At 50.6% G+C, this 15,568-nt stretch overlaps 1 protein-coding gene across 8 annotated transcripts in view; it reads right to left on the reverse strand.

Moving 5' to 3' along the window:
* The window catches only part of SYNE3 (spectrin repeat containing nuclear envelope family member 3), a 95,566-nt gene that overhangs the window by 12,067 nt on the left and 67,931 nt on the right, over positions 1-15,568 (reverse strand). For 6 of the 8 annotated variants that reach the window (XR_012073810.1, XM_072963663.1, XM_072963665.1 and 3 more), the window contains 7 exons: positions 14,985-15,119; positions 11,907-12,068; positions 11,598-11,770; positions 11,033-11,162; positions 9,416-9,574; positions 5,857-6,006; positions 4,800-4,841 (listed from right to left, as the gene is read on the reverse strand). Coding sequence is in view for 7 of the 8 variants with exons in the window: in XM_072963663.1 (XP_072819764.1) it covers positions 4,800-4,841; positions 5,857-6,006; positions 9,416-9,574; positions 11,033-11,162; positions 11,598-11,770; positions 11,907-12,068; positions 14,985-15,119 (951 nt within the window). In the remaining variant the exon portion in view is untranslated. The remainder of the gene's footprint in view (positions 1-4,799; positions 4,842-5,856; positions 6,007-9,415; positions 9,575-11,032; positions 11,163-11,597; positions 11,771-11,906; positions 12,069-14,984; positions 15,120-15,568) is intronic. The other 2 variants (XM_031679373.2, XM_072963669.1) reach the window with 1 other exon arrangement.

The following is a 15,568-nucleotide window of genomic DNA, read 5'->3' on the forward strand; positions in this document are numbered from 1 at the left end:
TCAGGTTGTCTGTAAATTTGAAATTGCTAAAAGAAAAAAAAATATTAATTTTTTTAAGACTATTGAGACAGCTTTAAAATTCTGAATATGGACCATGGATTAGGTAATAGTATTTCATCAACACTGAATCTTATTGACACTGACTCTGATAACTGAAAATAATAAAATAAGACAGAGAGAGGCCCCCGTGTGAATCCGGGAAGGGCAGTCAGAGCAGCTATGAGCGGAGAGTGTTGTCATCAGCCCCAGGGCTGCCCAGAGGCCAAGTGGATGAGGACAGAAAGAAGTTTGCTGGGCTGAGTGGAGAGGTAGCTGCTGGTTACCTCGCTGGGATGAAGTTCAGAGGAGTCGGGGGTGGAAGGCAGGCGGGCTGAGCAACGGAAGGATGAAGGAGAAAAAAGCGCAAATGTAAAATACCACGTCTCTGGATGTCAATAGTCAAAGACAAGTTTCAAGAACTTCAGATCCAAGGTGCTAGCGTGGATTCTTCCACAGATCAGCAGTGGCCAGTAGCTTACGGGCTCAGTGGATGGATGGGAAGACAAGGGATGATGGAGCAGGTGGTTGGAGGCCCATTCCTGGCCTCTCCTTGTGAAGGTCAGAGACAGCACAGCCCTATGCAAAGCCCAAGTCTTTGGCCAAGGAAGACCCAAAGTTGACCAGTCCCCAAAGTTGCACAGTGAGTCACAGAGGTACAAAGTCAAGCTATGTTCCCTCCGCACCCACCCAGATCTGGCTCACTGTCACATGGAGAAGGGACCAAGAGGCCACTCTCCTCCCACTACAAAGGAGAAGGTGATTGCAAGTGTCAAAGACCAGGCAGGGGAGTGTCCCAGCTGTGCCTAGCGCATAGTAGGGACTTTTAAAAAAATCATAGCTAATGTGAGAGAGTTATTACCTAACATGGAAAACTCATTAATGCTTTCTGAGATTCAGTATCAAAAACATTTCATCTGCTCTACGATGCTGACTGTAAGGTGCACCATTATTTTATATCCCCCTAAGAAAGGAAAAAACCCAACAAACAAGCATTGATTGGAGACCCCACAGAACACTGGGGCACCACGGGGCTACACCTTCAGGGTGGAGGAAATAAAGCTAATCCTCCCTGCCCCGCAGTAACGGGAAGCAAGGAAATCCAAGGTCTTATCTTGGCACCGGGTGAGGGCGGGAAAAAAACTCCACCCCGAGAACTTGAACCTCAAGGCTGGAGCTCCCACAGGTTGGTCTAAACTGACACCGTCAGTGTGGTCCTCAGGAAAACAAAGCAAGACACAACCCGCAAGCAGAGATTTTAATTTAAAGAAATCTCAGGTGGGTAGTGTCCTGGGTGGTGGAGGGAAGGAGATCCCAATCCTCACCGGAAGAACGGGATTGTAATAAAACACCCCTGTTCCGGAGATGTGAAAATGTGAAAAATTATGAGTCTTAAAACCTGCGAAGTATGGGCAAGTGAAGAAAAAGTTGCCCTTGGGTCTCTCAACATCCGTGCCCATCTCCCAGAGCCCACAGCCCCCGATGCACGGAGGAATTTGCTCTCCACCGCTGCACACGGGCGCGTGGCCCTGCCTCCATCACCCAGGCAAACACGAACATTAGCACATCTGTCCTTCAGGGAAAAGGCTGTCTCAGGTAGGCTGACGCCACTTCCCTGTGTCAGCGCAGGAACTGAGTCGACTCACAGCCCCATGGCGATTCGAGAAGCAATGATGTGTCAAGATCTCCTACTCCAAAGGAGGTTGCAAAAGGGGGTATATCTATCCATCAGGCCTCTTGTATTTATTAGCTGGAATGCATCCATAAAGAGAAATTTCTCTTACCAACTCTGTGGTTACACTGCAAAACCACGCATACAGAAAAGGAAAAAAATGAGAGGTATCTTTAAACTACGTGGAGTAAATCTCTAGGATGTACTTAAGAGATTAAAATGACAGAAAGCAGTGTGGGTAGTATGCTTGCATTTACTTTTAAAAATGGGAACATGTATATAGTCTACTTCTCATATTAAAAAGAACTGCGACTCAGAAAAAAAAAAAAAAACGCAATGACACTCCATGCGTCTGAATGCTGCAGGCGGACGTATCCGGTGGCACTGAGCTGGCAAGTGTGTAGGCAGCTGCAAATTTAATAAATCTTAATTATTCTGTTTATATAAACAAGCAGGCTGAAGCCACTGACGTAGCTGGAGCTTTCAGTGCCTGGGTGTGCCGAGAGAGAAAAAAGCGTGGAGAACCAACTGCTCATAAATAATTCATTTGGGGGTAGGTTTTTTTTTTTCTTTTTTTTTCCCTTTCCCTTTGGACTAAAAATAATATATGGAATGTTTTTAAGTTGGCAAGATTACAGCCTCGGGAGATAGCATCTATCTTCCACCTGTCAGGTCTGGGTGTGTGTGCCGCCGTGCACGTGTGTGCAGACCCCTGCACACGCATGCGCACCCCGGCCCCGCAAAACACCACCAGGGGAGGACCACACCCCCTGCCAGAAATGGCATTATCCCTCTGCGCTCAGAAAGGGAAGCAGGGGCAGCGTCTGCAGGCATCTCCACGACCTCCACGCAGTTAGGAGCCTGCTACGTGCCTCTTAACAATGGGAACTTTGTCTACTATTGGTTTGATGGACCTGCCTTTTATTCATCGGACAACCATCGTTAAGTGACTCACCAATAGTCACACACACTCACGGTAGACTGTGGGTTCAAATCCAGGGAATAAAGCAGCGGTTCTCAAAGTCTGGTCCCCAGGCCAGCAGCATCAGCACCACCTGGGAACTTGCTGGAAATGCAGATCCCTGGGACCCCCCACCCCAGACCGGATGCAACAGAAACTCTGGGGGTGGAACCCAGAAATCTGTGCTTAAACAGCACTCATATAAAAGAGCCCCAGATGGCCTCTGTATGTTGGCCTCCATGGTGGGCCGAGACCCATTAGCTTTAAAGACAGCCAGCAGCAAACTCAAACTTTCACACATCCATTTGTTTTCAACTTAGCCCAAATAAGCAGATTCTTTTAGCCATTTAGAACCTGCCTGCCTTGCACACCCCACGAGACTGTGCCCAACATCTGCCTGCCATAGATAAGATCAACCCTGCAGCTAGAAAGGCACAATCCACTGCTGTCCCCCAGTGTTCCCTGACCCAGAGACTCGCCGTTGTGCTGAGCATCACCAGCAGGACATGTGAGCCCTCCCTCCCTCCCCGCTCCCCCTAGCCAGCACACACAGCCTACAGGGCAGGTCTTTGCTAGTGTTCACTGATATATCCCAGGTCCCTAAAACAGTGCTTGGCACAAAGTCAGCATTCAGAAACTATCTGTGAGATGAATGAATGAAGGAGGAGAGCGACAATAAACACAGGGCTGTGAACATTCCACGTTCACTGGAATCGGAACATGCACTGGAGGGCAGATGTCAGCCAGTCAAGTGTCCCTGGACCCAAAACCACTAGGGGACTCAGACATGATGCCCCCTGGACTCTGACCTGGGAGCTGCATCAAAGGTGGGCTTCTGACCAAAGTGGGGCTAAAGGTGCCAGATCTAGAGGCAGTCTGGGCACCTGGCCCTGGGCCCCCAGGTGCCACCAGGAGTCCCAGGCTGGACTGTGTGGGCCACCCTGTCCTTCCCGATGTTCTGGGCTCTCCTCTACTTCATGAAGAGACCCTTTGTTATTCTAACTTAGGCGGGGAAGCCTGGGCTTTCTGATCTCCTCTAAAGAACAAACAAATGTTTCCATGATACTCAGAATATGCTCATGAAATAAAGTCGGCTTTGATCGTTCCATTTTACAGATGGGAAAAGTGAGCCCAAGAGTCACAGCGACTTGCCAAAGTCCACAAAGATGGTTGACACTGGGCCCAGAGCGCAGTGTTGGTCTCGTGAATGCCCTTCCCAGCCCCAGGGACACCCACTCTCCCGCAGGTGGAGACAGGAGGACCAGCTGGAGACCACGGAGAAGTCCTGGGGTGCAGAGCCCCGAGAACACAGACTCAACACATGAGAGGTCTCGGGCACCCAGTGGTGTTCGGAGCAGACCTCGCCAGAAGCTCGAGAAGTCGTGAGCCAATGCTCAGCAGGAAGACAAGCATGCTCTCTTGGAAAAGGGGCCACCAGTTAACACTGGGCTTTTCCAGAAGTGGGGAGAGCCACTGGGCCCCAGGGATGCCTTCTCCCCAGGCCCAGGGTGGGAGGTTAAGCATGGCCTCACAGGTCAGAGGCAGGAGACCACACAATGAATGGCCAACATATCGCATCTAGAGTAACGATGCTCGAGCCTCATTATCACTGTGGTTACTGCTGTTCTGTCATTGCTTTGGCCTGCGAACACCGCGGGAGTGGCTCCGAGCTCCTCTCGGTGGGCGGAAGGGGAAACCGGTGCTGGGAGCACAGCCAGCCCTTCCTCTTTCGTCCCCCGAGTGCCGTATGGCCATCTATCACCGGGGTGGCCACAGGGTCCAGTTGGCCTGGAATGGTCCGGGTTTCCTGGCTCAGTCCTAGTTTATGCCTGTTGTCACAGCATAATTATTAACTTGCTCACTCCTCCCCTGTCCTGGTTTTGGATGAAAACTTCCAAGGACCCACCTTTATCACGTATCTGTCACGGCCGAGAAGGTTCTGTGCACGCTGGGGCTCCCCGAGACCAAGGGCCCCAGGGCCCAGCACTGTGCCGCTCACAGCCCATTCCCCATACAGCTTCCTCAGACCTCACAGAACCTTCCAGAAAGCCCGGGAGGCCTGCCCCAGGCCCACCAACCCTCCAGACGCCCTGCCCTCTAGCCGCGTGGAGCAGATGGCAGACACCGTACCTTCTGGAATCCAGTCGGCTTCCCCAGAGAACTCTGCGTCTGCTATTTCAGGGAAGGAGAGGAAAACGGAGGGGGAAAAAAAGAAGTTAAGTGAGTGAAACTTAAATCCCAGCAGAGCCTGTAATGGAATATTCATTTTGTCAGGGGAGTGTTTCTCTAAAACTTCTGGTCATCTGGACAGGCTGAACCAGCAGGTGATTCAATTTAATGAGCTTTTTAACGCACTCCGGGCCCAGGTGGGATTCCGTCTGGGAAGGCCTGGGCCTGGGCCGGGGCCGGCGGGCGCGCTGACCCGGCTGGGGCTGCGCTGACACCTAGTGGCCGACAAGGCTGCTTCGCGGCCAGCAAAACTGGAGCAGCAGAGCCGGGCGTCGGGGGTCTGAGGGCCTCAGGGGCCCTCGGAAGCCATCCCACCAGCGCCCATCCTTAGACCAGCCTCTGTGCCTCAGTTTCCCTATCAGTTCTCTGGGAATGATAACAGTACCTCCTTTATCAGGCTGTAATGAGGACACAGCATTTAACACAGGCTGATATTAGTTTAACTATTATTATTGTTTTGTGTGAGACTCGGGAGCCCAACGGGGGAAGGTGCTTCCCCAGTGTCACAAAGCAGGTGAGTGGAGGAGGGGCCTAGACCCCAGGAGTCCCAGCCTGCACCCCGGCGTTTGCTCCATCACGTCTCCAGCACCAGGCTGTGTTTGATGCTGGCTCTGCCTCTCACTAGCTATGGGAACTTGGGTGAGTTTTTTAACTCCTCGAATCTCAGCTCCCCCTCTGCAGACTGGAGATGCAGTTACTCTGGCAGAAAGGTGCTGGAAGTACTGAAGGGGACAAGGCACATAAAAGTTTCAGCTTGGAAGGTTGCAAAGATGTTGTTACGGAAGCTCCTGCCTCGTCAGGTGGCAGGATGGCCAAATGACAAATTGCAAGTCAAGTCCCTGGCACCCAGAGTCTCTACCTCCTCCCTCTGAGTGGTCTGTGGAGGCTCGAGGCGCAGTGGATGTGGGCTGAGTGAGGTCTCCCTGGGGCCCGGGACCTGTGCATCCTTAGCACCTACCAGCAGGTGGCTGGAGTCCTTGAGTTTGGACTTGTACAGCATCCACCGGTAGCGCAGATCCTCCAGCTCATCTGAGGACCCCATTGCTGGCTCGAGACGAAGGAGGTTTTCAAAGAGATGCTGACCTTCTGGTACGCGAGCCTCCAGCTCCTACAGAGAAAAGACAGAATTGTGGGTACCTTCCAAATGACCGAGGCGGCTCCACCTGGCTGGTAAGGAGGAGCTAATCAAATTGCTTCTGAGAAGCTGCCAACATGACACATAAAGTGAGAACTCCATCCATGCAAATTGAAGCCAAGGTCAGGCAATCACTCTCTGAAATATTACGGGATGGACTCCTGCAAGAGAGGGGCAGCTGCAGTGCTGACCTCCATGGTCACTCCTAGCTCTGGCATTCTAGAACCAAGACCTCCAGAGGGCCTGACATAAGAGTTATCATTATAAAAGCTACCATTGTTGAACATATCTTTCTGTTAGCATTTTCACTGCTGGCACAGTAATGCTGGGATTGGGCAGATTTTTCTGCCAAAATACAACACAATCTTCTCCCAGGATGGCAACTCCTGAGACTCCTGGGACTCCTGGGAGGTAGTGTGATGTGGGGATATGATCTGGGCTCTAAATCCAAGAGCCTGAGTTTAAATTCTGGCCTTGGATCTTGGCTCTGTCCTAACCTCCCAGCTGCATGATACAGACACACAGCTTAGTTTCTCAGAGCCCATGAGAATGGGGGCTCTACAGGAGCAAGGAAGCTTAACTGGTGAACTGTAGGTTGTCTCTCATACGGTTGGACTGGGTGATGGTGGCAGGAGATGAGAGGAGTGGCTGAACAGGAGGTAGGAGGCAGGCAGGAAGGACTTGTGGTCAACTAGGGAATTGAGGTTAAACTCTCCCTGAGGACAAAATATTAAAAACATTTTTAAGGCATCAAAGAGTTAATAAGAGAGTGAGGCAAGTCCTGGGAAAAGATGAGACCCAGAGAAGTAAGCCCAGTGCTCAGACCTTCCTTTGCACTCAGGACACCTGCCAATCTGGAAGAAATAGCTGTGAAACAGATCTATGCTTCTGGCAGCCTCACAGGGAGACAAAGGTCAAAGTCTGGGCCCTACAGAAGTGGAGACTCTGATAAACAATCTTCCTTTAGCTGAGACTCCTAAAGGTGAATCAGAAGTAAACTTGGACCTTGTTTGGATTTATAGCCCAGCTCCAAGTCATCTCAGAGGTCTAGGGGGCCTCCAGACCTGAAATTGGATTAAATGGTGGTTCCAGAATGATAAAGCCTTCACTTGTCTCATAGTCACAAACAAAATAATCTCTGTAGAAAAGATTATTCTAAATCTCAAATTACACTTACATTAATTTTTAAATGCCCAGCACACAGTCAAAGCAGCCACACACAGATACAAGACAGCAATAAGAAGAGGTAGAAATAATGCACAACAGAAACATTCCTAAAATGACTTGAGATGATGAAATTATTAGACACATTCTGTAAAGCAACTATGTTTACTGTGTTCAAAGAATTAAGAGATAAGCTTAAAAAGTTCAGCAAGGACCTAGGAGCTATGAAAAGTGGCAGAGCAGATTTTTTAAAGACCAAAATAGAAATTTGAGAACTGATAAATAAAATATTAAAAGCTAAGAAATTAACAGACATGTGTAACAGCAAATGAGACACAGCTAAAGAGAGAATTAGTAAAGTGGAAGATAAGTTAGAAAAAACTATACAGAAAACTATATGAAAAGAAAAAAGGATGAAAAATACACAAGAGAGGGTAAGAGACATAAAGCACACAATGAAAACATAACATATGTTCAAATGGCATCTCAGAAGGTGAGGAGAAAAGGAACAAGGCAGAAGCGATATTTTGAGAGATAATGTTGGAGAATTTTCCAGAAAGGTCCAAGGCCACAGATTCAAGAATCCAGATGAATCTCAAGCAAGAAAAAATAAAAAGAAATCCAAACCTGTCATATCATGGTAAAGCCACAAAAATTAAGGAAAAAGAGAGGTGGGTTGGGGCCTGACCGAGAAAGACTGTGTGCAATAAACTTGGGAAGTTGAACTCAATACCACACGGTTTTCTTGAGGGGGAGGCCAAGGTCATAGTTAGGATTATGAAAGGTTACTCTGGCTACAGAATGAGCCGTTACCCACATGGGGGCCCAACAGGAAGGAGGGAGGCCAGCTGGGAGGCCATTGTCATCATCAAGTTCAAAAATGGTAAATGCCTTGTTGGTCAAAGTCGATGAGAAAAATCCAAAGCTCTGATAATCCTTCCCTTAATAACAAATTCACAGGTGACCTTCCAGCACTAAGTGAGGTTATCTCTTTTTCTCCATAAAGTCATATTTCTCTTTTCACCATAATGAATGCTGATTGTTTCAGCAAAATAAGTTTCAATTTTAGGATATGTGATGCATATATTAATGAAAGAGTGTTGCATATTAATAAGGATTTGCTGCACATATTTTAGGGAGACTTTCAAAGTTTACCGCTTCAGTTACATAAGCTTCTCAATTTTAACCAAAATGGAAAACCATTCTAAAGCTGTTAATTGATCACCTACTGTGTACACAATACTATGCATGGTAAGGTAAGGGTTGTAAATTAAACCTTCCAGTACCCATGGGATTATTCATTTGTGTTAAAAAATAAAAATTTGTTAGTGCACTTAAAAAAAAAAAGGTAAATGCTTAGATTAAGACGGTGGTAGTGAGGGGAAAGAGAAATAACAAATATCCAGGAGGTGGACCCAAGAAGGGCTTGGTGACTAATTAGATGTGGGAGTGAAGGAGAAAGATTTGTGGTTGATGGATTGGCCCCCGACCCCCTGCTATACCCACGCTCTTTACCATATGACTTAGCACTACGTCCCATCTGGAGGCGGAGTCTCTTTCCTCTCCCCCTGAATCTGGGCTGGTCTTGTGACTTTCTTTGTCCAACAGAATCCAGGGCAAGTGACACTGTGCCAGCTCCTAGCCTAAGCCTCAAAAGGTCTTGCGTGCTCCCACCCGCTCTCTCAGATCCTGCCTCTGCTCTGAGAAGCCCAGGCTGTCCTGCAGGAGGACAACAGATACGTGGTCCAGCCTATGGCCATCTCCAATAGCCCACCAACCCCCAGAAGATACAGCCACTCATCTGACCTACACCTGACAGCAAATAACGGAGCCCAGCCAAGCCGAGAAGCACCACCCAGCTGACCGCAGCCTAAACTGCCAACCTTCAGAATCATGACTTAAGCAAATAGTTGTTCTCTTAAGCCACAAACTGTGGGAATGGCTTGTTACACAGCAAAAGTTAACTGATAAAGGAGTTGTGATTAGTGGTGACATTTCCCACGCTGGTGAATATAGCAGGAGGCTGAATGAATAGATGGATGGATGGATGGTTGTTCTAAAATATTTGAAGCAAAACCTTTAAAAATGATTATTCATACACAACCCAGAACAGCTCACAAGCTCTGCACGTGCTCCTTTTTTTTTGAGAAGTCCCTGGTGGCAAACACAGCTCTGTGGGCAAATCCTCTGGAAGAGGGGCCTTTCCTCAGGAACAAACCTGCAGCTTTGTTTCTCTGGTCCTCAAGTCCTTGGTGGAGGCAGTTCTCATGGCGATGATTCTAATCAGCTTGGAATTCTCCACCTGCAACCAGTGCTCAAAATTCCCCAGGAGCCGTGAGAAATCTTCACGGCTGCCTTCCTCCTGGAGCAGATTCGCCTGCAGGAACACACAGCATGACCAAAGCATGAGCTTCTGAAAACAGCCCGCTGGCCACGTGTCCTGAGGATTCCATCTAAGCAGAGGGGTGGGCACGAGGAACGCCTCTCTGCTCGATGTGGCCATGTTTAGGGGCCAAGGACATTCCTCACTGTCACCTCCCTGGTCTCCTGGTGGCAGCCAGCATCATCCCTTACCAGGTGGTCACCTTCTGCCACTTTTGCCCCCCTCCAGGCTAGGCGGCCAGAGTGATCGGTCCAGAACGCAAGTCCACTCAGCTGAGCCCTCACTGATACACCTGAGTGGCTCCTCATCATCCCTGATGTAGCCTGACAGTCATGGGTTCCGGCTCCGCCTGGCTCCGCATCCCAGGAGTGCCGCCTTCCCCGTTCTCTGAGCTGGAGCCCAGACACATGTAGGTCCCAGCACCAGTGCTCTCACCCTCGGGGTTTTGCACACAGTCTCCTTTGCATGGGATGCAGCCCCTCCGCTCCTATGCTTGCCTCCACTCAGCCCTGAGGATCCCCCCGATGTTTCACCTCTCCCAGGAGGGCTTTGCTCCCCCAGAAGCAGGTCACATCACTCTGCAGCCAGCTGCCATAGCATCTGGCGCCCTGCCTCCACAGACCGCAAGCTCTTAAACTTACTCTACTTGGTTCCCACTTCCGTACTCCTTAAAATGTGTTCCGAGGCCCAGCAGCCGAGGCATTGCCTGGGAGCTAGTAGAAATGCAGAGTCATGCCCTGCTCCAGACCCGCTGAATCAGAATCTGCATTTTAATACGATCCAGATGCACACAACAATCTGGAAAGCTCTGTGCTGGATCCTACATTCTCTGAAGGTTGGAAGTGTTTCCGTTTTAATGACAGCAGTGTCCCTGCTCCAAGCACAGTCCTGGGAACATAGTAACGCCAGGAAGTGCTTTCTGGACGGAGAAATGAAGGAATGAATGGCAGGATGAATGAATGGATGTGTTGTCTTTAAAGAACAACGAATGAACTTCTTTTCAATGTGGTTCGGCTTACTAAAGGCAGTCAGCAGAAGGGATGCGTGTGAGGTAGCCAGGCTAGCTCTTTTTACAAAATAGAACTTATGGCACAAAAAGTGCTTCCCTTGTGTGCTTTCAGTTTGCCACGTGGGGCTGGTAGGAAGCTTCCAGCCCTGACACTCTCCTCCCTGCAAGGGCAGCAGCTGGGGTTTCTGAAGGTGAAGGCTTGTCTGCCTAAAGGACGCCCGGGGCCTTCCCCAATGGGGACCCCTGGGTCTGGGGTCTCTCAGTGCCTTGGTCTAAGGCGTACTTGTGCCCTGGCCGGGCAGGCTCACCTGAGACGGGACCCAGCCGGGTCTTGAGCTGAGCATGTGGCCCAGGCAGGGAGGGGGTTTTGCTGGAGACATTTTCCCACCATCGACTGATTCAAGATCCAGTCCCTCCCCAGAAACCCCACTAGACAGACTCACCTGACGGTGATGTCGGGATATAAGATCCGTGGGGGTGATAAGAAACCCGGTCTTTGGGATGTTGTTGGTGAAAATCATTTTCTTCCCTGAATCCACTTCCGTCCTCTGCAGCTGCTGGTTTCTGATGAGGCTGGAAGACAAATCAGCCCGGTCAACACAGTGATGGATGGGACGAGGACACCCCAGGTCACGGGAGCAGTAGCAGAATTGGGGCATCACGCAGTGGGAAGTGATTTCTGGTCTTCATACATCGGCACCTATCCTCCAGGTTGGTCAGACCATCCCCAGGGCATGTGCATTTCCAGTTTCCTGCTTGAGACGCACATACTGCCATCGAGGTGTACACACCCAGCGATGCAGGTCAGGCCCAAGTCAGAAGGGACTGGGGGCTAGCAGGGAGTTCTGCCCCTGCTCAGAATTGCCTGGAGATGACCAGAGGCCCCAGGCACCATGCCTGGCACACAGCAGAACCCCAGCCATCTGTTCCAGAAGCACCACCGAGCCCTCCCTGGATGGGAAGGAGGTGCTGTCTGAGACCCGGCTCACAGCTGAGAGGCCCTCTCACCTCAGCAGGCTTTCCTCCAGCTGCCTCAGGGCCCCCCACGACTCCGCCAGCTCCTCCAGCTCCTCCCGGACCAGAGCAGCCCCCTCTGGAGAAGACTTCTCCATCACCAGCCGGCCGTGTGCTTCGATCAGGGGCAGCTGGGCCTCCTTCTCCGGGAATTCGGCCAGCAGTCCCTGAAGGTCACACACACACACAGTAAGATCCTGGGGAGAGGGTCTCTGCTTCCCAGTATGAGCGCTGGCCTCCCAAACCTGCTTTTTCAGGATGCAGGGGAGAGAATCAGCATCTCTGTGGGGAGAGCCACCTGACCTGGACCTCGATCTCCCGGGACTGGGCATCCCACGGGCTCGTGTCCCCACAGTGGGACTCCAGCTTCTGCGTGAGCACAGCAATCCACTGTCGCAGCTCCAGAAGCTCGTGGCTAAAGGTGCAATGTTCCCGCACACTCTGCCGGCGCCCGTCCACGAGGTCCTGCAGCACAGATCCAGGGAATGCAGGGCATCCTGAGCACAGCCCAACACCGAGACCCTGGGCCAACCCCCCTGCAGGACACTCAGCCCTGCCTGAGCCCTGGGGCAAGATGGCCCCCACCCAGCAACGAACACGAGAGGCTGGTCCTGTCTTCTGCACAGTGCAAGGAATTTATCCCGGAAAGACCAGCTCCGGCCTACAGTGCTTCTAAGCCTGCCTTTCTTTCATGGAAAGTACCGAGTCTGGATGAGGGTGTGGGCAGTGGGAGCTCTTGTCCATCACTGGTGTGGGTATAAATTGGTACAACCGCCTGGGAAAATCCTAGGTCACTATCTGCTAAAACCAAACACTGGCCTCCCGGTGACCTAACCGTTTAGCCCTGGGTGTAACCCCACAGATGCAAACACATCTTCACCAAAAGGCGTGCGTGTGGTCTTGCCCGTGGCAGCCCCGAAGTGGGAACCGCCCAAGCGCCCGTCAACGGTAGATGGATAAATGTGCCGAGGTATATGCATACGATGGAATATTTCACCACAGCAAGGATGAACAATCTACACAACAATCCAGAGCAACATGATGGATGGATTTACAGCCATCAGGTGGAGGGTTAGAAGCCAGACCGAAATAAAACATTGTCTGATTCAATTGAAGTAACGTATAAAATCAGGCAAACCCAGTCAATGCCGCACCAAGTCGAAGGTCAGGGTTACCTTCAGGTGTCAGGAGTAGTCAGTGACTGGGTGGGGCATGAGGATAAGTATTATTCTGTGTCATGATCTGGGTGCTGCTAACAAAGACATCTTCAGTTTTTTAAATGCATCAAGTTGCATGCTTAGATGTTCACTTTTCTGTATATGATTATACTTCGATAAAAAAGGTTTTTTATGGTCTTGCTTTGTTTCCCCTCCCCTGGGTCAATCGTGGCTCAGCTCTCTGAGGCTGGGGCTTGTTCATCTCTGTCTCCACAAAAGGTGGGTGCCACATCGAGCAGAGTAACCATTCTCTGTCCTCCTGGGACCCTTCGAGCCCTTCACTCCTAGCCCACCACAGGCCAGCCAGACCCCCGGGGCTGTGGGCCCCTCTCCTGCTGTGATCCCCAGCTGAGGTCCTTGTGATTCTCTGGGGGGTCATCGCAGGCCTTGACGCCCTGCATCCCGGGCTGACACTGCTGGATGCCAGGCCCACTAGGAGCTGGGGACTTGCCTGCAGTCTCACTGCCACCATCCCCTCCCATCCCTTGGGCACCAACATCTGATGCGATGTGTTCAGTGCCCCCCTTTTCTTGCCCAGTGGGGTATGGGTTCCCCAGAGGGACAGGAAGATCACCTGGGCTGTGGGGGAAGGACTTATTAGAACTGAAGAGACTTAAAAAGCACTGAGCACCAAAATAATAAAAGAGGGACAATGCTTCTTTGAAGAAGTATTTCAACAATAAATAAAGGAGTGGGCGAGAGTTGGAATATCACCACTCTGCAGCCCCTTACGATGCTGGTGCTCAGCTAACGCGTCTTCTAATTGCTGTAGTGCTCCGTTAGCTCATCACTGGGATGGAGACATTAACACTGATGTTTCTGCTGCTGTGGGCTCTGTGGGTCCCTGAAGAGCAAGGACGGTCAGTGATTCCTGTCCCCTACTTCCCCTGCCTCGACCCTGAGACCATCGCTGCTAGTTTATTAAATGGAATTCAGTGAATTCATCTCACTTAGACGAACAACGTGGAACTGCCCCCATCCCATAAGGTTTTTCATGCCCTGCTGATTATCCACAAAAGTGAAAACCCTGTTTATCATGACCCAAGCTCAGGATCTAACTTCAGTTAACATACAAACACAAAGAGGTTTTTGTGGTTTCAGGAAACATGCTGACTTTTCCAGGGACGCGTCCATTTTAGCAATTGATGGAAGACTGTGCCCTGGTTTGATTGAAACGTTACCAAGAGCCATTCACATTTCAGGAAGTTTCATCCCTAGAGGCATGCGTGGCTGTGGAGCAGAGGTGGTGCCTTCTGACCACCGCCCGATGTTACTGGTGCAGTCATCTTGGAGTACTTACTTTATTGAATGGCATTATTTTATTATAATTACTTTCCTTTTATTTCTCTCTTCCATGCTAGAAGAAGCATTTTCTTAAATTTTAAAATTGTGTGGGTAACTGATACTATCTGTGAATTTCCAGATCGCAAAGAGGATGTCAGAAGAATTTGGTATTAAAATAGGGCGTGCAGGGTCTGGAAGGGTGGAGAACCCTGCCTTAGACTAAGTTTTCTTGAGGTGTGGCTCCCTGAGAGCTGGCTTTGCACTCCTGGGGCACTTTTACAAATGCGGACCCAGGATTCCAACTGAGTCAGTGTCAGGGTGGGGCCTGGAGCCTGCATTCAACTTGCCTTTGGGCCAGTTTTGAAGGAGCCATCCTACACCCTACAGCCATTTCTGTCCTCACTACCAGAGGAGCATCCGTCCTGGCTGGACACCAGAATGATCCAGTGGCCACTAGAGGGCACTGCAGACAAGGCTCACGGCCACCAGGACCCACCTTTCAACCTGGCATTAATGCAGCAAACGCGACAGGGGCTACGCCTGCAGGCTGTTGTTAAGTCTGAGCAGCCTGCTCCGTTCTCACGCCCCGGCACACGTGGAATTGTATATTTACCTTGTGGCTGACTCACTACTGTCCATCGACCCACTAGAACGTAAACCTCAGGAGAGCAGGGGCCTTGGCCGTCCTGCTCATGGCATACAGGAGGTGCTCAATAACTTGCTGAATGAATGAGGAAGGGAAGAAAGAAAGGGAGAAAGAAAAGAAAGCGTTGGAAGGAACCAAGGAAGGAAAGAGGGAGAAAGTCCCCAGGAGGGTTGGGGACAAAGTCCAGGGGCCGGGTCTCTGTCACAGCACAGAGCCTCTGTCAGTTCCTCTTACCTCCAGAGACCTCTGCAGGGCCTGGTAGTCGGCGGAAAGCTGGTCCAGTTTGTGCTGGTGGGTGGGGTTCCCCTGGACGAGAGGCCTTGTGGCCTCCACCTGCGCCCCCAGGTCCAGCCCCTCCTCCTGCAGCCCCTGCAATGGGGGAAGGAACGGGTGGGTGTCTTCTGTCTGTCCTCAGGGAGGCTGATCGGGGTGGGGGGCTCTGTACGGGAGAGACTGGGAGGTTCCCGGGACGGCGGGACCTCCCACTCCATCAGCTACACCCTGTGGCTGTCTGATGGGCCCACTCTCAGGACTGGTGAGAATTTTTAAAATGAGATGAAAATATTCTGAGACACCATGAAAATAAACTGCAAAAGACCAGAAGGTGCCTCTGGGGGACAAACTCATGTCTGGACTCTTACTTGAGGACCATCTCTTTCTGTGAAGAAATCACATCCCAGCTTTAGTTTTAAAGCCCCCAAAGCACCATTTTTCATGTCTTCCAAAGAACACTCCCAGTTCATGTATGAGCTGTGCTTGGGTTTTAAGAAGATCATTGTTGTTTCACATGCATTTTAAAAACCAGCAAGCTTCTCCTT

This window comes from Vicugna pacos, chromosome 6 (assembly GCF_048564905.1).
Source record: "Vicugna pacos chromosome 6, VicPac4, whole genome shotgun sequence".
Classification (NCBI taxonomy): domain Eukaryota; kingdom Metazoa; phylum Chordata; class Mammalia; order Artiodactyla; family Camelidae; genus Vicugna; species Vicugna pacos.